Source organism: Neomonachus schauinslandi, chromosome 5 (genome assembly GCF_002201575.2).
Source record: "Neomonachus schauinslandi chromosome 5, ASM220157v2, whole genome shotgun sequence".
Taxonomy (NCBI): Eukaryota; Metazoa; Chordata; class Mammalia; order Carnivora; family Phocidae; genus Neomonachus; species Neomonachus schauinslandi.
In genome coordinates, this window is record NC_058407.1 from 137,488,218 (window position 1) to 137,513,295 (window position 25,078).

At 59.5% G+C, this 25,078-nt stretch overlaps 2 protein-coding genes across 4 annotated transcripts in view; one reads left to right on the forward strand and one right to left on the reverse strand.

The window, feature by feature from the left end:
• The first annotated feature begins 2,077 nt into the window (after positions 1 to 2,077).
• MPG (N-methylpurine DNA glycosylase) lies at positions 2,078 to 8,910 on the forward strand. Its single transcript, XM_021697975.2, has 4 exons — positions 2,078 to 2,201; positions 4,428 to 4,661; positions 5,459 to 5,663; positions 8,469 to 8,910. The coding sequence occupies exons 1-4, from the start codon at positions 2,178 to 2,180 to the stop codon at positions 8,843 to 8,845; spliced, it is 840 nt and encodes a 279-aa protein (XP_021553650.1). The 5' UTR covers positions 2,078 to 2,177; the 3' UTR covers positions 8,846 to 8,910.
• Positions 8,862 to 25,078, reverse strand: part of NPRL3 (NPR3 like, GATOR1 complex subunit) — a 37,778-nt gene continuing 21,561 nt past the window's right edge. For all 3 annotated transcript variants that reach the window (XM_044915028.1, XM_044915029.1, XM_021697976.2), the window contains 7 exons: positions 18,157 to 18,294; positions 17,068 to 17,224; positions 14,074 to 14,180; positions 13,515 to 13,644; positions 11,424 to 11,613; positions 10,520 to 10,712; positions 8,862 to 9,627 (listed from right to left, as the gene is read on the reverse strand). In XM_044915028.1, the coding sequence (XP_044770963.1) occupies positions 9,462 to 9,627; positions 10,520 to 10,712; positions 11,424 to 11,613; positions 13,515 to 13,644; positions 14,074 to 14,180; positions 17,068 to 17,224; positions 18,157 to 18,294 (1,081 nt within the window). In that variant the 3' untranslated portion in view covers positions 8,862 to 9,461. The remainder of the gene's footprint in view (positions 9,628 to 10,519; positions 10,713 to 11,423; positions 11,614 to 13,514; positions 13,645 to 14,073; positions 14,181 to 17,067; positions 17,225 to 18,156; positions 18,295 to 25,078) is intronic.

Here is a 25,078-nt window from a genome sequence, read left to right on the forward strand (position 1 = left end):
AGCCTGCCCAACAGGCCACAGTGGGAACGCTCAGCCCACCACTTCCAGCCTGTGGTGGAGCCTCAGACCGCGAACCAGGAAGTGGGGGCGGGGCAGAGGAGGGCCCACCCTGGAGAAGTTTCTCAAGCCCCTGCACTCAGGCGGGAACATCTGGAGAAAGTGCGTTGCTGGCACCAGCTCTGCCTCCTCCTGGGGCCCCGGCTGTGCTCTAAGCCTCTCCTCATTCCCAAGGTGGGGGTAAAACACCCCTTCGGGAACGGGTAGATGCCCCATGATTTCTACTAGGACCACGCACCATTTGTGAAATCAGAATAAAAATTAATACAGACAGCACTCACCCTGCCCCAGCCCTCACCAGGAGGACGGGGCCCAGCGGGGACCTCAGTTTCCCTCCCAGAGAGAGGAAGAGGGGAAAGGGAGGAGAGGAGGGGGACTGGGCACAAAGGAAGGCAGGAAGCAGGCGTCATTGTTTGGGCCGAACGGCTGCGGGGGGTAAGAAGGAAGACAGGGGTGGGAGTCACAACTAGGCCTGCCTTCCAAGCATGAATTTATGACATATTGCCCACCCCCGGAAGCGGCACAGAGTGCCACAAACAGCTGGGTGGCTTCCAGCAGGCAGCTGGAAGGCTGGGGCCCTTCCTCCCCAGGAAGTCCTGGTGGGAGCCCTGAGGGGAGGGGGTCAGCAGCGCTGTTGGGCCTGGGCCTGGGCCCAGCCTGGAGTTCAGCCCCGGGGCTGGTCAGAGGAGGAAGAACACAGTGGGAGGCCAGAATCCTCCCAGCCAGACTTGCTCTCTGCTCATCTGAGGCCCCATTCACATGGCCCATCGGGCACTTCCTACCTGACATCATCCTATGCCCATTTGCTCTCTGAGGCCCCACAGGTACCCCCTCCCAAGGCCAGGGTCACAGAAATCAAAGTGCAGGCCCTGCTCTTCAAGGGTTTTCCCAGGGCAGGGGTGGGTGATACAGGAGGGTGGGACTGTGCCTGCCACAGCAGAAGGGCCCTGCAGGGGACCCTAGAGCTACAGAGTGTATGTGTGGGGGGGGTGACTCTGCTGGGTGTTAGGTCCCCCATTCACCCTCCTGGTCCACTGAGCCACAGGCCAGAGGTGCGCCCCTCCTACCCCCCATCCCAGCCCCACGATTGTCCCCAGACACCAGCCCTGCGCTTGAACACCTCCCCCAACCCATGGCCCTTCCTTCCTCTGGACCAGACACTGCCCTCCCCAAACTCTCTTCGCCCCCCGCCCTTGGGGACTCCAATCCAACTTAAGAGATTACAGGCAGGATGGGCAGCATCAGAGGTGGGAGGGCGGGACGGTCCCCATACCGCCCCCAGCCGCTCCCCTACGAGCTGCAAGCCGGGCGTTCACGGGTCCCCCACAGCCCTACCCCGGCCTCAAGCCTCTTGAGGAGGCTGGCCACGGTCCAGCAAGCCCGCCGAGAACGTGGGCGGGCTCCTCTGGGCATTTCTGGGCGGCAGAAGGGGTGGGGGCTCCACGGCGGACAGAATCCCCGGACCCGCCCGTGATGATGACCCGGGCAGGGGGCAGGGGCTTCCGGTTAAGTCTGGCATCCGCTTCCTGGCCCACTTCCCATGTCCTCTCCCCACAAGTGCCTCCCGGAGGTCGGGAGCAAGTAAAACCCCTCCGCAGTCCAGGAAGGCGTGTCCCGAGGACCGGGGCTCCGCCGCCACCTCCCCCACGCTCACTCCATTGTCACCCACCGAACCGTCTGCGGGCCACCCCCCCAACCCCAACCGGGGCCCCTCGAGGACCTAAGCAAGACTCGTGACGGACCAGTCCTCTTGGGGGTCCGACCACTGGCTGGCGGCCGTGCAGGGACCACCGTGCTCGTGGGGGCGGGACGCAGGTCACTGGGAGGAGCACCAGGCTGCGGGGGTTGTCGCCCCCACCCCAGCCGCTTCCCCCCCGCCTCACGCCACAAGTGTCCCGGCAGCCCCCGGGCATTTGTCCAGGATGGGAGGAGCCCCCCCACCCCACCGACCGGCCCCTCCTCCGGGGGCGGATCGGTGCGCGCGCTCGCCGCCGCTCCCCGAGCTTCCGTCCTCCTCCGCGCAGGCGCCGGCGGCACTTCCGGGGTCGCCTCTGGGCGGGCGGGCGGGGGGCTCCCGGCGCTGCGGATCCGTGCGCCCCGAGCCCGGCCCGAGCCGCGGGATGCCGGCGCGCGGCGCGGCCCAGGTGAGTGCGCGCCCGGGTGCGCGCGCTTCTGGCTGCGCGCACGGCCGCCCCGCGCTGCGGCCGAGGGAGGAACGGGCTCCGGGGGGGGCAATCTCCCCCGCAGTGGCACCAGCGCTGAGCGAGCACCCGGGGAAAACCAGTAACGTGCGCGCCGGCCCCTGACGGGGGCTGCAGTCCCTAGACGGGCGCCCACCGGCGTGGCGGCCCCGGCTCGGCCGCTCCCTTTGCTGTTAGGAAAGTCGAGGCCCGACCCGAGGTTGCCAGTGACGTCTGGAAGGAACCCCCGACCCCGATTTCCTGGTTGAATGCGCTGCACTGAGGCCCAGCTCAGACATGTCCTCCCCGGGGGCCAGGCTGCGACAGAAGTGACCTGGGTTAGCCCAAGGGGCCACTTTCTCACGCTCCTCACTTCAGCGCCAGTCACAGCCGGATCAGTGTTCTCTCCGTAGTTACTAACCCTTGTTTGCCCGGGTTTTGATGGAAGGCTGTTGGGTCCATTGGACACCCACATCCAGGCCAGGCTCTTTCCTGCCCTCCGCCGGCTGGACCCGCTCTGCCAGAGAGCCTAGTCCCCAGGTTTTGCCTGGACACATCCTGGAAGGAGGGTGTTTCTTGCTAACGTTCATGGAGTGCTTGTTGTATGCCAGCCACGTGCCGGCCAGACTTCTCTCATTTTTCCTCCTAACCACCTTGTGCCACAGATAACTTGGTCCCTTTCTACAGATGAGGAAACAGAGGCACAGACACTTGAGGTCATTTTCTGGAGCCCTTTCTTTAGGGGGCCCTCATTTCTAACCAGGGCCAGGGATGCATGTGAGGTGCCCAGGTACACGATTTGACACAGTGCTCGCTCTTGAGTGCAACAGCAGGGTCACCCGCTACTTAGTCTTGCGGCCAAACCGCCATGAAGGCCTGTGAGGTTCAGATTCTAGGTCTATAATAGAGAAACTGAGGCCTCTCTGAGCCTCAGTGCCTGCGCAGTTTTGTGAGTCCCTCACCACCCAGCATGACCCGAGTGCCATGAGGCAGGCAGGGGGCCAAACTCCAGGTGGCAGCGTCCCAGCGTCTGAGCCCGTGGCGGGTACTGGCAGATGGGCTGGGCTGCAGAGACGGTCACGTCAGTGTCCACTCTCAGTAGACTAGCAGTCTCCTTTCGATCTGGAACGTCAGCACTTATGTTAAAAATAATGGGTCTGTCTCATGCCAAGGAGATGTGGGTACTACTGAAAACCAGCCCTTGCGGAGGGTGTTTCCAGGCCCTAGTGCTCACCTGCTCTTCATCTTCTCCCACTTGTAGCAGCTGGTCCCAGAACAGCTGAGTGTGTGTGGTCAGGTTTCTCGGGCTGCGTGGCAGCAGGTGGGAGGTTAGGTCTTGTCCCTTGGGAGAACTCACCTTTGCCCCACTTGCTCCTTATCATTATGACATCCTGGGTCATGAGAGAGAGGACAGTTGGGGACTCACCAGGGGTCATGCCCTGAGCACTTGGGTTGGAGCAAAGAAGACAGCCTGGTGCTCCCCGACCTGTGTGTGTCAGGCCTTCCTGGCCATTCTGAGGAGGGGAGCCCTACCAACACATCAGCCAGGTGGGAAGGATTGTGGAAGACACAATGACCCACAAACCACAAACGTTCCTTGGCCAAACCCTATCAGGGTCATGGCTGTGCTTTTAAATTCCTGGTTAGGGAGGCACCTGGCCGGCTCGGTCGGAAGAGCATGCAACTCTTGATCTTGGGGTCATGAGTTTGAGCTTCATGTTTGAGTGTAGAGATTACTTAAATATAAAAAATTAACTCCTGGTTAGGGTCAGTGCAAAGGGCTGGGTTCCAGAAACAAGATGAGAAGTTTGTTTGGGGTCCACATCATGAGTGGGAATGAGGATACCAGCCCTCCTGCCCTAGGCTGGAGCCCCCACTGTCCCCTCCTCAGGCCCTGCAGCCCTCTACCATCAGCCTGTGCATCTTCTGCATGTGGACAGTGTGTGGATCAGAGTGGCTACTCTCTCGATGCCACCAACAGCCTGTCCTCCCGCGCAGGCACTTCCCGAGCCTCTGGGGGCCCAGCACAGGGCCGAGTACATCAGGTATCGCGTTCCGTTGGCACTGTTACAACCCCCGAAGGGGATGCCTCCGTTTGACAGATGAGGCCGGCAGTCGAATACAGTCCCTCCACTCTGACTTCACCGCAAAACCTATTCAGGAGATTTATTTTGTCTGTTCACATTACAGCTTTCCCGCAGAATGGGGCAAAAAAAGCAGCGGCTGTTGGAGGCAGAACGGCATCCAAGTCCACCAGACAGAGCCCAGATGCTTGCCCCTCTGGAGCCCTGCTTGGGGCCGCCTGCAGCCCTGAGCCCCCAGCGCAGCATCTACTTCTCAAGCCCAAAAAGCCACTCTGCACAGCTGGGATCTGAGTTTTTCGACCAGCCCGCTGTCCCCCTGGCACGGGCATTTCTGGGACAGGTACTGTCACGTAGCCAAGGAATAGGCGGAAAGGCTTCAGGCCGAGGAAGACGCAGTTCGCTGGCACACTCAGCGCTCCACAGGCCCGCCCTGGTCCCCTGTGGCCTGGACTGCTCTCCCAGGTGCCCTGCTGACCTGAGAGCCCCTGCCCTGTCCTCAGCTGGCCCTTCTGTCCCCTTGGGCCTCACCCCTGCCCGGGGTGCTGTCTGGGCCACCTGCAGCTGGCTCCTCTCCCGGGCGGGCTGCCTGCACTGACCCGTTCCTGGTGGCGCTGGCTACACCTGGGGCCGTGGTCCAGGCCGGGGCCACTGCAGGGCAGCTGGTCCTGCTGCTCGGGCCTTTCAGAGCCAGGTGCATGGGAGCTGAGGAGGACGGTCCTTTGTGGTCAGTCCAGGTGGAAGGCGTCCTGGGCAGCTGTGTGGGGACAGCACTGGCGCCCTGTGCCCTCCATGCTGCCCTGTCCCAGGCTCAGCATTTAAGTCCAAGGGGACTTGGGGAGGAAGAGGCAGGGAGATGGAGGGCCCCGCCAAGAAGACTTGAAGTGTGTGACTTGACTAGTGCTGGCTTTCCAGCCTGGCCCTGGCCGGAGCTTGAGACAGCTGCCACCCGTGGACAGGATACTTAGCAGGGCCTGTGTTCCCAGGGTGGGTGACAGGACAGAGGGGACAGTGGGGGGCCTGGCTGGACCTGGGCGCCCTGGTGCACCCTGAACTGGGGAGATGATGCCCAGGCTGTGGGCTGTCACAGTTGGGTGTATCCCGGCCCCTCCCTGCTCTGAGCAGACGGACTGCCCACAGGTCCTGGTTCGACGACTTGATGACGGCACAGAGCTCCGCGGCCGCATTGTGGAGACGGAGGCATACTTGGGGCCAGAGGATGAAGCTGCCCACTCTAGGGGTGGCCGGCAGACCTCCCGCAACCGTGGCATGTTCATGAAGCCAGGAACGCTGTATGTGTACATCATCTATGGCATGTACTTCTGCATGAACGTCTCCAGCCAAGGTGAGCAGTGCTGGGGCGCTGGGGCGACAGGAGGCCTTGGGCACGGTCCCTTCAGTTGGTGGCTGGGAGATCCCTGGGAGGACCAGGCCGGGGCAGGTGTCTAAGCAAAGAGGTGTCATTGCTAAGCTAGGTTTTCAGGAACGCTGGCTACACCGTCAGGGCGCCAGGGCCCCCACTGGATAGAGGTCATGGGTTGACCTGAACACAGAGCTGACCGGTTCCGCAAGGACACCGATGGTCACAGGGATCAAAGGTGGTGTCTCCTATGACCCAGGGTGGACCTGGGAGGGGCTGGTTGTGGGGAAACGAGGGTGAGATCAGTTTGGGTTGAGTTGGGCTCAAGCCAGAGCCTCGCCAGGTGGTCAGTTATGGGGTCTGAATCATTCTCCGCCGGGGATGATTTGCCACCTGGGGGGGGTACCATTAGGCAATGTCCAGAGATGTGTGGTCATCCCAGCTGGTGACGTGCTACTGGCGTCTAGCAGGTGGAGGCCAGGCATGCTGCTGAACGGCCCCCACCACACAGAATCTTCTGGCCCCAAATGTCAGTAGTGCCGAGCAGAGAGATGCTGGTCTAGAGCTCCCAGGAGAACCTGCTCACCCTGTGAGACCTGCTCTGGGGCACTGTGAGCGGGTGGCTGTTTTCTGGAAGCTCTGTGCTCAGAAGGAAGAGCCCACAGTGCTGTCCTGCCAGCGGCACTGCTGACCAGGAGCAGGTCCGCCTGGCCCATTCTGGCCAGCCAGTCCCAGCCTGTGGATGTCTGTTGAATCTCCCCACTGCCCATCCCAAGAGGAGCAAATGCTCTAGGAGACCAGTAAGAAGCTTAGGGTCTGGTATATTGTGTGTCATACACATTTGTTGAATGACTCCAATGACCTGGGAGTTGTGATTGCAGCGAGGAGACAGCTGGACACGTCCAGTGTCAGAGCCACAGGGGCTAAAGGGCCTACAGGGGACCCGCGACTGATCCTGTGCCCAAAACAAAGCAGGTGTTGAGTGAAGCTGAGTGACTGGACATCAGAGGATAGTAGGGTTCTCTTGTCATTCTGGGGAGCTTACTTTGGTTGTCTGGCTTTACTTTGGCAAGAGAACCAACCCCCTCCTCTTGTGAAGTGGGACTGAACTCAAGAGTCTAGCATTGCCCAGGGCTGTGGTCAACAAGGAAGGAGAGAAGCCCAGGATTTTGGGGTTGTGGGGGGAGATACAGTGGACAGGGCAGACATTGGAGGTGGTGCATTACTTTATGGCCATGTGACCATCCAGGTCAAGTCAGTGTGGGGGCAGGAAACCACACAGGTGCAGTCAAGGCCAAGGGTCATCTGGTCAGAGTGAAGGGGAGGGGAGGCCAAGGACATGGTCATTGCCTGCCTGCCCTCAGGGTGGGGGTGGCACAGAACCAACCCGGAGGGCAGGTGGTGTAGACGGGAGGACCAGCGGGTAAGGACAGGGAGACTTGGCAGGAAGAGGTTAGGGTGTCGTGTTTTCATCAGGATGAGGGACTCAGATGCATTCCAGGGTAGGGGTGTGGGGATGGAGGAGTAGGCCACTCCATCCCAGGTGCAGGGGCTCCGCGGGACAGTGAGGGACATGTGTGGCACCCCCAGGGAGCCCTGAGGCTGGCGGGTTGAGAGGAGCCCAGGAATCACAGAGGCACAAGGAACTAACTTCCAAGGCTTTGTGTACCCCGAGTGTATCTTGAGGTCCTTGGAGAACAGGCTGGTTAAGGGGCATCTGGTCAGCTGCTGGCTACTTGAGAGGGCCTGGCTGCTGTGTCCCCTCGGGGCTCCCAGATGCCAGTGGGGAGACCTTTGTGGCCAAGGTCCAAGAGCAGAAACTGGCCTGGCCACCCGAGCCTCTCAGACCCCCTGGTGGGGTGGCGGGGGGTGGCCCGGTCAGGGGAGCAGCCTTGCTAGAGGCTCAGAGTTCTCGTGGCCAGGGTCCTCACTGTCTCCAGCCATGCAGGACTGAGGGAATTGGGGCAGATGCTTCTTCCTGCGTGAGCCCTGGGGCCCAGAGTGTCCATCTGCGGTCTCTGGTCTCTAAAAGTAGCTTGGACTGGGGCGCCCGTCTGGCTCAGGTGGTGCAGCGTGTGACTCTCGATCTCAAGGGTTGTGAGTCTGAGCCCCATGTTGGGTGCAGACATGACTGAAAACAAACTTGAAGCAGCTTGGACTGATACGCAAAGGGCCAGGGCTAGAAGGGATCCCAGGGGAGTGAGGGGCTGTGTGCCGGCATCTCCTCCCGCATGGTCTCCCCCTGCGTCACTGGGCAGGGCTCCCCCAGCAGCGTGAGCACACTGGTAGCTGTTCTGAGCCGACCTTCCAGCTTGGAAGGTTCCAGCTTACCCGAGCGGGTAAGGCAGATGGGGTACCCTGGGGCCAACTCAGAATCTGGCCCAGGCCTGAGGCTTCCTGCCTCCTGAGGCCTTCCTGCCTTCCTGCCTTCCTGCCTCCCACCTCCTGGTGGGGTGACCGTGCTCACAGACGACTGGCCCTCGGGGATCTCCTTTGCCAGCCTCACAGGTGCTGCCAGCCACCAAACCAGATGAAGCCAGGGAGGAGGCCGGCTACCAGCACCCACCACGCTTCTTAAAGAATAGGCTCTCCCTAGCTAGTGGTCAGGCATTCGGGCCTCGTGGGCACAGCCCACCTTGCAGGTGCGAGTCTGCAGAGGTGGAGGCAGCAGACGTCTGGAGACTGAGCGCAGGGGTGCTCAGCACCTCCGCAGCACTGGACGTGCCCCGGGGTAGGGAGGGCAACAGCCTGCGGAGGCTCGGCTTTCTAGGCTGTCTGTGTGTCCCACAGGGGATGGGGCGTGTGTCCTACTGCGAGCGCTGGAGCCCCTGGGGGGCCTGGAGACCATGCGGCAGCTTCGCAGCACCGTCCGCAGGGGCGCCGCGGGCCGCGCCCTCAAAGACCGCGAGCTGTGCAGCGGCCCCTCCAAGCTGTGCCAGGCCCTGGCCATCGACAAGAGCTTCGACCAGCGGGACCTGGCCACGGACAAAGCTATGTGGTTGGAGCGCAGCCCCCCGGGGTCCAGTGAGCCAGCCGTGGTGGCGGCAGCCCGAGTGGGCGTTGGCCGTGCGGGAGAGTGGGCCCAGAAGCCCCTGCGCTTTTATGTCCGGGGCAGCCCCTGGGTCAGCGTGGTAGACAGAGCAGCTGAGCAGAACGCACGGGCCTGAGCAAGGGTCCGCTCCGACAAGGCTTTTTAATTGTTTAAGAACCAAATAAATGCTTCATGTCTAGAAAACAGTATCTCTTATCAGCTTGTATCTCCGCCAGAGCCGCCCTCATGGCCAACGTGTGCTTGCCGTCGGTCCTCCCTCCAGGACAGGACTCGGAGGCCCTGGGTGTGCGGGAGGCTGGACGCACTGTTCCTCAGGCCTGTGTGAGGGAGGGTGGGGGGCACCAGGGCAGACTCACCCCCAAGATGTGGACCAGGCCAGGCCCTTGTGAGGCAGGTGTCAAAGAGGGGCCGGGTGACAGCCTGGTCATGAGCCTCCTGGTGGCGAACACGAAAGCTGTAGCGGGGGCCGGGCCGGGCTCTCGTCCGCTCTTGGCCTCAGACACGTTTCTGACTATCGCCCAGGGTGGCCGTGTGGAAGGCAGCAATGGAGGGGGCCAGGGAACGAGGCCAGGGTTGGGAGGAGGGTCTGAGAGACGCACGGCCCGAATCTGTGTGTGGGAAGCACGCAGGCCTGAGTCCTGGACACTCCCTCCGGCTGGGAGCTCGGACACTGAGGCTGTTTCAAGGGCCGGATGAGAATGAGAACATGGAGGGCAGCGGCCTGCCTGGCTTCAGGGGAGCAGTGCCTGGAAGACAGCGATGACCGGGTCCTCGTGGGTGGTCACGACCAGCACGCTGCGGAACTTGTCGAAGAGCATGAGCAGCTGGGAGCGCCGTGTGTTCTCATTGTACATGATCTCCTCCAGGTGGTGGCGGCCACGGAAGTAGTGCAGGAGCCTGGGGTGGGGGGAGGGCAGCGTGAGCCCAGGCAGCCCCTGTCCTAACAGCCACGGGTGGGGACCAGTGCTGAGCTGCCCACAGACCTAAGCAGAGCCGGCAGGGATCCTGGGGCCTCCACCCCCAACAGGGGCGGGTGAGTTCCCCGGACTTGCTGCCCACACGGTGCCCTGACGTGGGTCCGCGAGGACACACAGCTGTTCACCCCCTGGAGCCACCCGAGCCTGAGGCTCACATCCGCCCTCGGCATGCTGACATGGGTGGGGAAGTGCAGGGGACAGGTCTGCCGGGGGCTTCCCTTCTTCATGCTGCTGTGGCAGTGAGTGCCATGCGGCCATGGGCCCAGATGGGGTCACTGCTCTAGGGGCCGTGTGTGGCTGGGGCTGACACAGAGGCCGGGACCCAGCTGCTTCCAAGAGTCACCTGGCATGCGGTTCTTAACTGGGGGCCTGCTGCCAGTCAGCCTCACCCCACCCAAAAAACCCTCCACCTGCAGAACCCCCCAAGTCAAAGCTGGGTGTGACAAAAGTTTGTCACCAATGATGTAGGGGTCCTGGACAGCACCGCCCTCAGCCCGGGGCTCAGAGTTTTCCCAGTTGTGAGAATGAGAACCTGCCGCAGCTTCCGAAGGAGTAACAAGAAACAAGGAAGTCTTGGAGGGACCCCCACGGGCAGAGGCACCAGGCCTGGAGTCTTGGCGACTGATGGTGCCGGCCACAGCGGGCACGCACAGGCACCAGGTGGGGACACCTCAGTGCTTGAGACGCCACGGCAACCAGCAACTGCCGTTGGTCATCAGTGAATTTCAGCTGGGTTGTGCTGGGTAAGTCCCCATCCACTTGCTGTTCTGACCCTAGAACTGGCCCAGCGCCGTGGGTCACCCTGCGCCCACCTGGCAAACATGCGGAGGTCCTCGGGATTCTGGGCTGCAGGCACGCTGAGGATGGCTGCCCGCTCGTGCTCGGACAGGCTGGCCAGCAGGTTCTCCGTCATCCTCTTGTTGAGTGGTGAGTCCCCACTGGGGAGGAGCTCCGCGCTGGAGTTATCCATGCTGGGGCTAGTGAGGGTCATGTCGTCACTGCTGGCTGTGGGTGGGCACGGGTCAGGGAGCAGCTGGCCGCCCAAACACACCCCTGGTGCACCCGCTGTGCCGTGTCCACCAGGAATCCGCTGCCACACCCTCTGGTAGCAGCCTCCACACCCCAAGGCAGGCCTGCTCATCCCACCCCTCGTCCCAAGATGGACAAGGGAGGGCCCTGAGCAAGGCTGGGTCCTTGCACTGAACTTGAAGATCAAGGTCAGGCCTCATCTAGGGAGCCTTCCAGCCCTTCATCTCCCCCGAACCTGGGAAGCCTGGGGGACCCAGGGCCTGGCAATGGGCTGTGGCCTTTGGGCGCATGCGGTGGCCACAGTGGCTCTTCTAAGAAGCGACCGTGAGTCAGTGTCTCCCCACAGGCCCCGAAACAGCGGGCTCAACTATCCCCCAGTGAGGCTGGGACGTCTGCTCTGATCCCAGGCTGCTCGGGTGCCCAGAGCCACAGAGGTGCAGGAGACGACGGAGAGGGGTCTCCTGCCCTCCTTCAAGGGGCGAGCTGCTCAGCAGGGGACGGTGGCTGTGCGTGTGAGGGCCCAGCTGCCCACATAGGGGGCGGGAGTGTGTGCACACGCACGGCCCTGTGAGGGCGCCTCGGTCAGCCCCAGCAGTGCCCATGTCAGGATCCTGGCTGCCACTCCCAAGTACCTCCCAAATGCCACCCCCACCCACCAGACGGATGCCCTGGGCAGGGGGCACCTACTTGGGGAACCAAAGCTGAGCGCATTAGGTGTGCTGAGGCTGCGGCCGCTGACCCTGGCGGTGAGGGGGACATCGTCCTCTCGAGGGTGGGGCTCATCCTCACTGGGCGAGGCCATCAGGCACACGTAGGTGTGCAGCTGGACAAGGAGTCTGTGCTGCAGCATCCACACCACCATCTGAATGAGCTGGGTCTGCAGGACAGGCGGCACGAGGCCCAGGGTAGTGGAGGAAGGCTGGTCCCCCACCACTGCCTTGCTCCCCTCCAGGGAGGACCAAGGAGCCATGACCTAAGACACGATCCCCACGAGTCATCCCAGAGGCAAGGGGTCCATGAGCTCCAGGGGCCTGACCCCGGGGCACAAGGCTCCCCACCTCAGAAAAGGACCCCTCAGCTGCTGGCCAAGCCCAGCTCCTTGCTCCAGGGAAGGCCACAGGAGCGCTCCCACCGCACACTCGGGCCGCCCCCGTGCCCGGCCTTTCGTGCCCAGAGCTAAGAAGAAGGGCCGAGTACATGGAGGCCCAGCTCGGCCCTGTCGCTCAGACCCCCACCACACAGAGCTGGGCCTGTGGGGGCCTCCACACTGTGGCCTGGACACTGTTCACAAAGAGGCTGCAGGCAGCTGTCCGCAGAGCAGAAGTCCTCTGCCTGGCTCAACCTGGAAGGACCTCAGCCCTGGACCGGGAGCCCTGATGAGGTGTGTGGACTCCACCCTTCTCTCATGGGGCTGGCCCCTCAGCAGGACCAGTGAGGAGCCCCGAACAGGCCAAGCTCGAGCATGGGTGAGCAGGGAGGTCACACATCTGCCTGCTCAGCTTTGGGAGTCCGCCCTGGGAAGGGACGGCTGACCACGCATGGAAACAGGGATGTACCACGTACCATGGGCAGGTCATGACCTGGTCAAACCAAATAAATTTGAAAAGGACTGTAAGATAGTTAGAATTAAGAAATAAAACAAAGGGGCTTCATAAGCACTCCAGAGCACATGCCAGGCCCTGAAGCAGAAGACGTGACAAGCAGGCTCCTCACCCCGCTCCATCTGAGCCCCTTGACCAAGCACAAGGCGGCCCCCAGGCATGGCCTGGAAAATCCACCCGTCATCCGGACCATTAGGAAGCTTCTGCTGGGGGAAGTGAGGGCACAGATGCAAAGTGTGGCTTTTATTCAGCTGGCAGGGCCTGGCACAGTTCCTGGAAACCAAAGGCTCCGTGAAAGACGGCCTTTAGAACTCTGTCACACTCAGCATCTGAATGAACTCAAGAACCAGGATCCCCTCCTCATTCACAACTTGAGAAGGGAAAGGGTTTGCTTTTAAGGACTGGTTTTGCCTAACAGATCTCACACTCATTTAAAAAAATACTTTACTTCTGAAGACAAAGCCTTGAGAACACCCAGCCCCAACACCTGCCCCAACCTGGCTCTGTGGTCCCTGCCCAGAGTTCCAGAGCTCCGGGCCTTCAGCACAGAGGAGGGAGGAAGAGGCTCGTTCTGGGATCCAGCGTGCACCTGACCCAGAACTCACCAGTTCATTCCATATGCTCATGCCTCCCTGGATGAGCCCTTGCCACACCCAGCAACCCCACCTGTCCCTCGCCTGGACCCAGGCCCACTGGGGCCTGTCCCAGGCCTGTCCTCTCCAGATCCTCTTGGATGAGGAGATTCTGGGGACCAGTGGGCCCAGGACTTAGACCCACATACCCTGTGGTCTCCTGGACCATGGAGGGGGAGAGAGCAGGAAGCCAGGGCCCAAGTTCAGTGAAAACAAAGCTGACTCGGCAACTCCCCAGGAAAGGTTACCACTCTCGGACACCTGGGCCTCTTAACTCGGTTCTAACCCCGAGAACCACTCACGGCAGCCAGGCTAGGCTCCACTGGGGGGTTGGGGGGTGGGACCTGGGACTGCCCAAGTGTCTGCAGGTAGCTCGGCTGGGGAGCCAGCTATTGGGTCACCCTGGCGTGACATGTACCACCTACACAGCCAAGCCCCCTCCTCCCCAAAACCCAGGCTAAGGGTACAGCAGCACTGCGGGCCCTGGGATAAGGAACTTACACTGGGAGGGTGGTTCCCGGACTCCCTGGACTCCTGCGACTTACCTCCTGCACAGGGGGCGCAAGGGGGTTCCTGAATTCTGACAAGGAGACGGGCAAGGAGAACTTCGCAAGGACGGAGGGCAGGTCGTGAGCTGGAAACTGACGGGAGAACTGTTCGGCCAGTGGGGAGTACCTGGGAGAGGTGAGGCGAGCGTGCCCATGAGCTCAGCAGGCCTCGCCATCGCTTCCTGACATCTGTGCCCTTGCCGCGAGCCCAGGGCGGACAGCAGGGAGGCGCAGCACGGCAGGTGGCCCAGGATGGGTGCCATGAGGACAGAACCCAGGTGCTTTCCCTCAACGGACGGCAGGAGCCACGGGCACAGGCCAAAGCCCCTCTGAGCCCCCGAGTCAAGATCAAGGCTCCCACCCCCCACCAGGCACCCCATCTGGAGCCCACTGGCCGGACCCTGCATGGGGGCTTTGAATGCCGGAAGAGCACAGGCCCGGGGCAGGCCACGTGGCACAGGACCAGCCCAGAATTAGAACGTGGACACAGCAGAGGCCAGCAAGCAAGCCCAAGTGGGGAGCACCATCCTGGGCTCCAGCGGCCAGAGATACTCACAGACACACGCTGGCGTTGGGAGAAAGCATGTAGACGTTGTTCTCACACAGCGGGTAGATGATGATGGCCTTACCCCAGTACACCAGGTGGGCCGCGAGCTGGAAAACCTGCAGGCAGTGGGAGCTCGGAGGATACTGCCCGACTCTCCAACCCCCTACCTGGGCGTTTGGCACAGCACACGCACAATAACCCTTCTTATCACTGGTCCATGGTGTGGTTTGGGACAGTCACTTCCCAGAGGACCGTGACCACAGGACCCTGTCCAGGCTGGCACTCCGGAAAGGTCTCATGAGCATGGGGACACATGAGGCCTGGGACACCTCACCTCGGCAAACAGGACCACCAGCGCCAACACGGCAGAAACCTCAGTTCCTTCACCACCACTCTTCTCTCTCTTCCCAAGTCTTACTGACACTCACTCCAAAGCAAGGATACACCCGCTTTCCTCCACCTGCCATCGCCCTCACCTGTGCCGTCCACCTCCCACCACTCCCTGCAGCCAGAGCACCATTCTGGAGACCAGAGGTCTGAACTCGTAGCTCGGGCTGGACTCCAGCTCTCAGCAGGGACATGATCTCTGGAGACTCTGGGGGAAAAGCTGCCCTACCTCCTCGAGCGGCAGTGTTCCTTGGCGTGTGGCCACATCCCTCCGATCTCTGCCTCCGTGGTCGTACCCCCTGCCCATCTCTCACAAGGGCCCTGTGGTGACACTGGGCCCACCCGGACAATCCAGGGTCACTGCCCACCTCAAGGTCCTTCATCACATCTGCAAAGTCCCACATAAGGTTGCATTCCCAGGACCTAGGGAGTAGGATGTGAAGGTCTGTGGGGAGCCAATCACAAGGAATGGCAGTGTGACCCTAATTTTCTGATTCAAAGATAATGTGTTAATAATTGATTCATACAAAAAGTCTGGAAGAATCTACAATGGTTACCTCTGCGATATAGGATTGCAGGGATTCTCTGCCTGTAACTTGTGTAATATTTGAACATACTAACTTTATCACGACAAAAAAGCCCAAAATAGGGGAGATGGGTGGGAGGACGGGTGAAACAGGTGAAGGGGGTTAAGAGCGCACTTATCTTGGGGATGAAGCACTAACATACGGAACTGCTGACTCACTGTACTGTACACCTGAAACTAAGACAACACTGTATGCTAATTATGCTAGAATTAAAAGCCCAAAATACTGACTTTGCCTGTGATGGGACACAAATTATTTAAGATTTTATTTTTTCTTAAGCAATCTCTACGCCCAACGTGGAGCCCAAACTCACGACCCCAAGATCCAGAGTCGCAGGCTCCATCGACTAAGCCAGCCGGTCACCCTGAGAACCTAAGTCGCTTTAAATCATCTGAAGACACTCACACCTGAAGCTGACACTTTCTCCCTAGGGGGGCCATCCGTGCTTGGGGCTCCAACCGGGCTCGGCCAGCTCTGCTGTCCTCGGGGCCCCCACGGGGCCACCTGCCATAGGTAACAGCAGCTGCAGAGGCCAGGGAGGCCGATCACCACACCAGCAGGAAACGCTGATTTGAGGAGCGTTCAGTGGGGAAGGTTACGGAAGGGAAAAACGGTCTCCCCATGGCGAGGCTAGGGCAGGGAAGTGAAGGGGACATCACCAGAGCTTTGTCTTTGTCCAAAGAGACCGAGAAACTTGAAAGCTTAGCCCATATGGGTCAGAACACAAGCTCTGCAGTGTGTACGAAACAGCCAGCACGTTTAAGGTTCTATCTTGTGGATGATGCTACGAAGGGGAGCAGGACGTGGTGCTCAGCGGGTCCCCTCCAGTCCAGGAGCCCGTATGACAATGCACGAGGGCAGAATCCAATAGACGGTCTCGGGGGATGGACAAAGGTCATGGGTACAGACAAGGGAAGGACTCATTCTGGATGGCTGACTCAGAAAACACTGCTTTGGGAAACACAGGCCTGAGAGTTAGGCTCCCGCACGGCTAAGGACCAAGGCCAAAGGCGTGCCTCTGGGGGGGTGGGGGGCAGGCCCGCCTCACGCCCGGGCTCCTCTTCCTCAGAGCCACGGCTCCGGGGACAGGTCCTGCTGCCCCCTGGTGGCCACACGGTGCCCACCGCGGCCAGACTGCGGTCCTGCCCTCGGCTGTCACTTGGGAGGCACAACCGCCCTGGGACCTTCAACCTCTTCTTGTGCTTCTCCTCACTCCCTGGCCCCCACCCAGGCTCCAACCAGATCACAGCCAGAACTGAGGGCATCCGGCTTTCGTTTTCAGCTCAGGTCGTGATCTTGGGGTCATGAGATCACAGGAGATCGATCCCTGGGTTAGGCTCCCTGTTCGGCAGGGGGTCTGCGGGGGATTCTCTCCCTCTCCCCCCCCCCCCGCCTCTCCCCCAGCTCGCGTGTACTCATGCGTGTTCTCTCAAATACGTAAATAAATCTTAAGAAAGAAAACCTGCAGCCCACAAGCACATGGCTCAGCAAGAGGGTGGGACCTCCTACAGAACACAGGCCTGAATGCACACGCAAGGGGGGTGGTCAAGACCAGCAGGTTAGGCCCTGGTTCTGCACACAGGTGGGCCCTCACCTCCCACACTGGCGAAGTAGAGATGTGGTACTTTCTCACAGGGTGACACCCTGCGGGCCCCTGCTTCAACCCTGCAAGCCCCCAGCCCTGGCACCCCATCCTCCACAGCCAGTCACCCAGCACCTGGGGGGCCTCATGCCTCACGACTCCTGGACAGGGGACAACATCAGTCCCCCACAGCCAGTTCACAAAGCCAGCCCCGAAGCCAGCCCCGACTCAGATTCCAGAACTTGGAGCCAACCCAGGAACAACCCACCCCACCACAGCAGGCCACGCAGTGGCGCTCAGCTGGACAGAGGTCCTGGGGACACGGCACACAGGCAGCCTGCTTTCCTGAGGCCCTGACCTCCCACCTCCTCCCAAGGACCACCTGCTTTGAGGTGCCCGCCCATTCTCCCCAACTGAGGGTGTGTCCCCAGGCCCCCAGGCTGATACCTGCAGCAAGGCCAGGTCTGCATCCTGGGCCAGCTGCTGCAGGTTCTTCACGGCGGATGTGGTCTTGATGACACGCACCAGGGCCGGGGAGCAGTCGAGCGGGAGCTCGCCCAGCAGGGACTTCTCATCACTGAGCAGCAGCAGAGCATGGTAGGGGCTGCAGAGCAGAGTCAGGGGTCAGCGGGACACGCGAGCCCAAGCCCCCTGACCAGGCACGCTGCTGGGGCACACACACTGAACCCGAGGGAAGAGGCCACCGCAAGGGTTACACAGAAGGAGCAGTGCATCCAGGGGCCTCTAAGAAGCCACAAGGGTCACTACAACCCTCAGAAAAAACAAAGTGGAACAAAACTGAAGGCGGCCCGACGACCCAACTCCATCTCCCACCTCCGGGACTGCCCAGCGAACATCTGTCGACTGAAAAAATACATGAATCTTTTCCAAGCAAAGAGTCCCAAATATGGAAAAGCAAAATCCCCGCCACAGGCTATGAATAGAACTACATAAAAATATACTTCAGCAAGGAAGTACAGGAGGAAGGACACGGACTTAGAGCACAGACGGGGCAAGGGAGAGACGGCTAGGTAGTGCCTTGCTTTCTCTCCTCTCCAAATTTTCTGTAATGTGCCCAGATTTCTTTTTTTAGTTATAAAAATATCTAAGGAAACGGGACTTTAATGGGGGTGGGGGGGTTGCAAAAACTGAGCTTAGCTCTTTCCTTGCAGGAAACCAGTTAAATTAAGAAACTGAGTTCCCACAAGTTCTGATTCAAATGCAGGAGGTCCGGTGAGCAGCCCTGGCAGGACGAACTCCCCCCACAGTCCCGCATCTCGCCAGGGAGCTCGGCCCCTACAGCCCTGCCCGGGCCTGAGGCGAAGACCCCCGAGCAAAGAGCCTCATCACCCTCGTGGTGCCGAGAGGGCCCGGAGGAAACTTGCGGTTGGTCGTTTCTGGACAAAAACCAGACCCCAAAATACGCGTTCTCACTTCTATCAGCAGTAGAGCTTTACCTGCCGATTCCTGCGGCAGGAAGAGGAAAGGACAACTCTCCCCAGGCAGAAGCTAGGCAGTATGTGGGCTGGCACTCACCGGATGGCTTTCAGGCTGCGCTCGATGGCCTCGGGTGGAATGAGGCTGGCAGCGGCGTAGTGGATCTTATGAGGCAGGCAGAAGCTCACCTCCAGCCAGCTGTTGATGTGGAGCTGCACCACGCCTGAAGTACACAGGCTGCAGAGAGCAGGCCCCGCTGCCGTCAGGTGCCACCGCGAACCACCCCCCCAACATACACACCACACAGAACCCCGTGAAGCCCTTGGGCAAGAAAGCATCTTTCCAGATCTCAGGTGTTTAAGAGAAGAACACACACAAATGTATCTCTGGGTAGCCCTGGAATCTGCAGTCCGACCAGAGTGCAAGGACTCGAGGGAAGCCTCTTCCGTGTCTGCCCCAGAGGCTCAACGTTGCAGGGCTAAGGCCTCCTCGGCACAGGGTGAGGGCCAGGCCCCTCGCACACCCCGTGAAGGCCCCACCACAGGTGGGCAGCTAGGCAGGGCAGGGCCTGTCTCCAAAAGAGAGAGGTGGGCAGGAGGGGAAAGGTGTGTGCGGGGGGTGCCAAGCCCCCCAAAATGTCCTGTCAGGGAGAAGCACAAGGCACCCTCCTCCCTACAGATGCCAAGCTGCACCAAAGCAACCGTCCAAGCCAGCCTCAGCTGCAAACCTCTCACTCCACACCTCCTCGGTGACAGCAGTTTGGTTCTTTCAGGACCAAACACTGCTCAGTGCACATAGGGCCACCCTGTCCCTGAATCCTTGTTTCTCCTACATCCCACCCTGACCATCTGCAAATCCTGTCTGCTCTCCCTACAGACCTGCGCAGCACCAGCCCCCGTCCACCCTCCCCACTCAGACCCCCATGGTTCCACCTCGGCAGCCCCAGCCAAGGCCCACAAATGCCCGGAGCCCCACATGACCTGCCCGCTTTTCTCGGACCTTCTCTCCTAGCCCAGGCTGTCTGGGTCCACCTATACTGACCACTCTCCTCTTCTCGGCCTCTAGGGCTCCCTCCAGGTGCCCTGGGTTCCTTCCCCATTCCAGGTCTCAATTCAAGCACCACCTTCTCCGTGAGGTGAGCCCTGGCCCAGCACCAGCCCCCCAGGCAATCACTGCTGTGTGGTCATGCATGTCTGGACCACTTGACCACAGGATGCACCTACTTGTCTGCTACTGGATGCAGTTTCCCCGACAGAATTCAGTCACCAGCTGTGGTCTTAGGTTTCATTAACTGCTCCCCGCATAGCTAGTCAAGTGTTTGGTGCTTGGGGGGCACTGAGAACCATCTCATGAACAGAGGAAGGTAAGGGGCCCAAGGAACACGCTGCCAACTCTGGGCGGACAATCTCCCGGGAAGCCCCTGCTCAGAGAACAGGTTGCTGGTGGCTCCACAGTAGGCTTGTGCCCCGTATGCCCTGCACCGCAGAACCACACACAGAGCTGTTTCCAGCAGATGCTTCTGAAACCCTCCAATGAGAAGCCAGCCTGACAGCACCCAAAGCCTGGTGCACGGCTCCTGTACTAAGTGCCAACAGCACTTGGTGTCTGACACAGAGAAGTGACTACTTGGGCAAAGCCCCCCTGGCTGGTCCTCACCACACCCCTGGCAGGTGGACAAGACGGGGAGGATGTGTGCCCACTTCGAGGCCTGGCCTGGCCCAGTTCTTCCCATCACATTCCAACCCCACTCTTCAATTCCCAAGTGTCTGGAGAGGCCAAGACGCCCACATCCGGCCAAGTGTGGGGCGGGCCATGGCTCAGGAAACCCGTCTCAGACCTCCCTTAGGGGCACACAAATGCACGGTGCTGGCAGGCGGCCCTAAGGCCCTCACTGCCCACACCCACAGGCTGTTCTTACCATCTCTTCCCCGAAGCCTCAGGCAGCAGACCAACTACCACAGGCTTCTCCATGGGTCCACCCAAAGAGCCGGCAGAATCTGTGGTCAGCTGTTTTCTCAAGCAGGGAATGTGTAATGAGAAAAAAAAACAGGGGGAAGAACACAGAGCACATCCGTGACCTCCAGGACCCCCTAGGATTCCTGCCAACACCACTATGTGCTCATTGCCCCGTGACGCACTCTCAGGACATCTGCACCACTGAATAGCCCCCGGAGGGAGGGTCAGAGCACCCACTGCTGGGAGGGTGAGGGCTGCAGGCTGTGGCTGAGTCTGGAAGGCAAAGGTTTGGTCACTGCTGATGCCACAGTCCCTCAGTGTGAAATGCATGGGTGGGTCTGATAAGAGTCACAATCTAGAGAAGAGATCTGGGATCCTTCCCCAAGGTCCCAGAAGAACGGAGTGCTAGTGAGCGCCTGGGTGGCTCAGTCGGTTAGACGACTGCCTTTGGCTCAGGTCATGATCCTGGAGTCCTGGGATCAAGTCCCACATCAGGCTCCCTGCTCAGCGGGGAGTCTGCTTCTCCCTCTGACCCTCCCCCCGCCACGCTCTCTCTCTCCCTCTCTCGTTCTGTCTCTCAAATAAATAAAATCCTTAAAAAAAAATTAAATTAAAAAAAAGAACGGAGTGCTAAGTAAGTAAATATGAGCAGATGGAGGTTCCCAGAGCCTCCCCAAACTTTGGGCAAGGGTCTTTGCAGGTGGACAGCTCCCATCAAACCCTGAGAAACAACCTCTTACAAAATCCAAGGTCACACCATGGGAGGGCTGCCCAGTGGATGAGAGTCTCAGCATCCATGTACAAAAGGAAGAGAAGAGTGAGGAAAAGCAGGGCTGCAGGGAGAGCGAACTTGACAAAGCTAACATGGGCAGGCTTCCTCCCTCCTCTGTTTCACTATATACCTGGACAGAAAGGCTGGTGGACTGAAAGAAAAGTCTGCTTCTGAGCTGTCATCCTTAGGATATGGCTCAAAGTAGCAGATGGAACACCACAGAATCAGAATTAAACACTGAGACTCCCATGACCTCACACGCAGCTGGTTTTGCTCCCCCAGGAGCTTGGCAATGACACATGCATGCACACACTGGTGTGGGGTCTTCTCCCGAACGCTCCCACGTCGGTTCCCTGCTGTTCATGTGGATTTCCACTTTTCCAGGCATCTGTCCACCCATGGAGTATTTCGCACTGAGATGCAGCGTGGAGCCTGCATGGAACATGCCCACCCACATGGAGCCCCGGGAAGCCCACAGTCCTCCTGCAGCAAGAGGTGAGCCAGGAGCCGCAATGAAGTCTGCTCAGAGGAGGGGAAAAAATCCTCCTCTCTGTTTTTGAAGCACAGTTTGTTTTTTCCTAACACCTCCAGGGTGGAGGCGGCCCACCCTCTGAAAATCTGAGGCTACGACTCATGTATATATTTATTATTATTGCAGAATAGTTGACAAACAGCTTGTACCAGGTTCGGTGTTCGACAGTTCTCTACATTACTCAGTGCTCACCCCCATAAGCGTAGTCGCCGTCTGTCACCTAATAACATTACTGCAGTATTACTGAGTATATTCCCTATGCCACATAAAGTGCACTTTTAAGACCAGACTCTCGGGGTGCCTGGGTGGCTCAGTTGGTTAAGTGACTGCCTTCGGCTCAGGTCACGATCCTGGAGTCCCTGGATCGAGTCCCGCATCAGGCTCCCTGCTCAGCGAGGAGCCTGCTTCTCCCTCTAACCCTCCCCCCTCTCATGTACTCTCTCTCTCATTCTCACTCTCGCAAATAAATAAATAAATCTTTAAAAAAAAAAAGACCAGACTCTCTAGGGTTCCTGCTATGTCTGTACTTCTGCTGGCAAGGCAGTCATATCTGGTCTGGAAACACTGTACGAAAGGCGCTGCCCCACGTGAGGCTTATCCAGCCTGCCACACAACTCGGGGCCACACAGCGTCGCCCAGCCCCATCTGCCATGCGAGATAGATGCTCCGAGTCCTAAGCGATGACTGTGCATGAGGCAACACACTGGCCTTCAAGACATGCCCTTATCGTTCCCGCCCCAGATGGAAGGCAGTGTGTACCGGCTTACTCCGTTACCCTCTCATCTCACCACGTGAGAAAGAACTTCAGCTCCTAACGCTTTAGCTAAGAGCTGAAATCCCCTTCTTTGGTCTCCCGGCCAGCCCAGCACCTCCCGATCACTCTGGTCCCACACACAGCCAGGCTTCCTACTACATGGCGTGGGACACTGTACACAATTCAAGAGGGCCGAGTGGGCTACAAAAGGCCCACCTTGAAATTTCACACAAAAGGTGTACAGAAGTGCATTTTATGGAAAAAGGCACTAAAACTCCCAGAATATTAGCGGAGGTGTCTGTGGCCGCATCTCTGCTCTGAGCAGAGAACACTGGGAGGCAGCGGTGAACAAGCACAGAGTTCCCAATGCCACCTGCTCGGCCAGGCCCTGGGCAGCTCCCCTGAGCTCTGAGCCTCCTGGCCCCACCACAGGCCCCGTTACCTCTGAAAACCATTCAACAAACACTTTGTCAAGCCATGGACTCCACAACAACATGACTGCTGTCTACTCGTTCCTTCAAGCGACAGCAGGCAACCACAAGGTCTGTTACTGAAAGTGAAAGGACATTCCCCGACTTCACGGAAGACCCAACCTGATCGTCACACAAATGTGTGGGGCACGCTCACTGAGGTCACCGGGCCCCAGGGGGAGACACAGAAGCTGCAACAGTCAGGGTAGGCTCCAAGGGAGTCATGCTACCAGCCTATGCTCACAGACACTTAGGTCCCGGGGCACGAGGCCACACCACAACCCTGGATTTTAATTAAAACAGCAAATCCAGAACTCCTTTGAGAAGTCTCACCCCGATCTCCAACCTCCACGTCTCTCATGTCTGCTCAGAGAAAACCTTTCCCAGGATCTGCTGGAAAGCTGTGCCAAAGGGAGACGGCGGCTCTGTTGCTACCGGATCAGTCATGTAAACCCACGTCTCCCTTTCTCAGCTCCAAGGTAAGTCCACCCTGCAGCAGCAAAGGGAAGGCCACAGCCCAGGGGGGCTCCTGGGCAGTCGCGGAGCCCCTGCTATTGGCAGGCTGGGACAGGGTGCAGGGGAGGACCCCACTGTCCCTGGGACTCCCACCAGAGTAGCACTGCTGCTGGCTTGCGGGAGCTGGGCCCCAGAACCCACGACTGGGCAGGGTGGGGCCTGGGAATAGGAAAATGTGGGTGGGTGGGGGTTCACCCAGAGGAAACGGGATCCTGAACACTAACACACTAGGGTGCTTGGGCTAGAGGAAGGAGACAAATGCTGAACAGTGAACCCTGGGAGCCTTTCTTCCCCAAAACTCTGATTCCTGGCCTCCTTTACACAATGCCCACTGTGGGGCGCTGTGCTGCCTCAAGTTCTGAGCAGCGGCAGGTGGGCCGACCACCCAGCCCTTCACTGCCTCCAGCTTGCAGTTCAAATGTAAGAAAGCACAGTCCATTCTTTCTTTAGACATAGCGAGTCTGGTTCTGGTTTGGTGTTTATGTCCGGGTTAACCTGAACTTTGCCTGTGGCCTGACCGTAGCTGAGGCAGGCAGAGTACCTTTCAGAGCAAGGGAGCATGCTCCAAGGAAGCGGTTCCCAGCACCAGCCAGCCCAAGACCAAAGGGCAGCACTTCTCTGACTGCAGAGACTTCGATGTGGTCATGAGCGATGTAACGGGGGGGGGGGGGGGGGGGGGGGCGACTACAGGACGAGAGTTCCCGTGCCCTAACAGCCAGCAATCACCGGGGTCAGGACAAAGCAAGCCCTGCTCTGCCTCCTGTGTGACGGACGGGGGTCTGAGGACAGCTTGGGCAGGACAGGGGGACGCGCACGGCGGCATCTGGACACGGCTGTGGACACAGCTCACCAAGACCCTGGGCCAGCACAGCCGGAGGAAGAGGGATCTCCTGTGGGGCCAGTGGGGGTGCAGCCTGAGGCAAAGCCCCACAGGGACATGCGCCCTATCACAAGGGCTTTACCTCCTCGGCCTGGCAATTCTGCTGTTGGGAATTCATCGGACAGATAAACAGGTACACGTGCACAACCCCACATGCGCACGGCTGAGCATCAGGCCTTGCAGCACCAGAGGCTGAGGCCAACGAAATGCCCAGGACAGGGGCTGGCTAACTGGGTAGCCGCAGAAGCAGCAGCCCTTATTTCCCAGTAGAGACAGGGTCAAGGCGACACGGCTAAACTGAGAAGGCAGGGGTCATCCACACGTGCAGTGTAAAGGGACAAAGGGGGTCAGTGTCCACCTGTGTGTGCCTCCAGGCCAGCGGTGCAGGATGGCACATGCCACGTGCCGGCCTGCTGACATGCTTCTGCCACCGGGACGGGGGCCTGGTGGTGGTACAGCAGGAAACGCACACAACACTGATTTTCAGACTGGATGGATACATGACCTTTTCAAAAGCTTCAGTTAAAACAGCAAAAAGAACGGGGCACCTGGGTGGCTCAGCCGTGAAGCGTCTGCCTTCGACTCAGGTCATGATCCTGGAGTCCAAGGATCAAGCGCCACGTTGGGCTCCCTGTTTAGCAGGGAGCCTGCTTCTCCCTCCCCCTCTGCCCCTCACCCTGCTCTAGCATGCTCTTTCTCAAATAAAGAAATAAAATCTTTTTTAAAAATTAATTTAAAAAACAGCAGAAAGAATGAAAAATTTCCAAAACGCTCATAACAATAATCACTGGGTATGGGACCACAGATGGGCTCTGTTTTCTCTATACTCTTCTACATTTCCTAAATACCAATAACGAGCATGTATTGTCGGTGAGATCAGGAAAACCGCTAATACCAAAAAAGGATGCTAGACAAGCCACCCTCCCTGGGCTTGGATGACATGTGGTCTCGCCAGCCACAGCTCAGACTCAGCCCACCACCAGTGGGTAGTGTGGAGCCTGCCGATGGAGTGAAGCACCGAGAAGGCCCAGGGCTGCGTGCACGGACAAGGCCCAGAGAAGAAGCCTGCACCTCGGTGCAGACTGTGCAGCAGCATGTCTGGTGCTCTGAGTGGTGGCCCCTCGAGAACCAACGGTCCCGG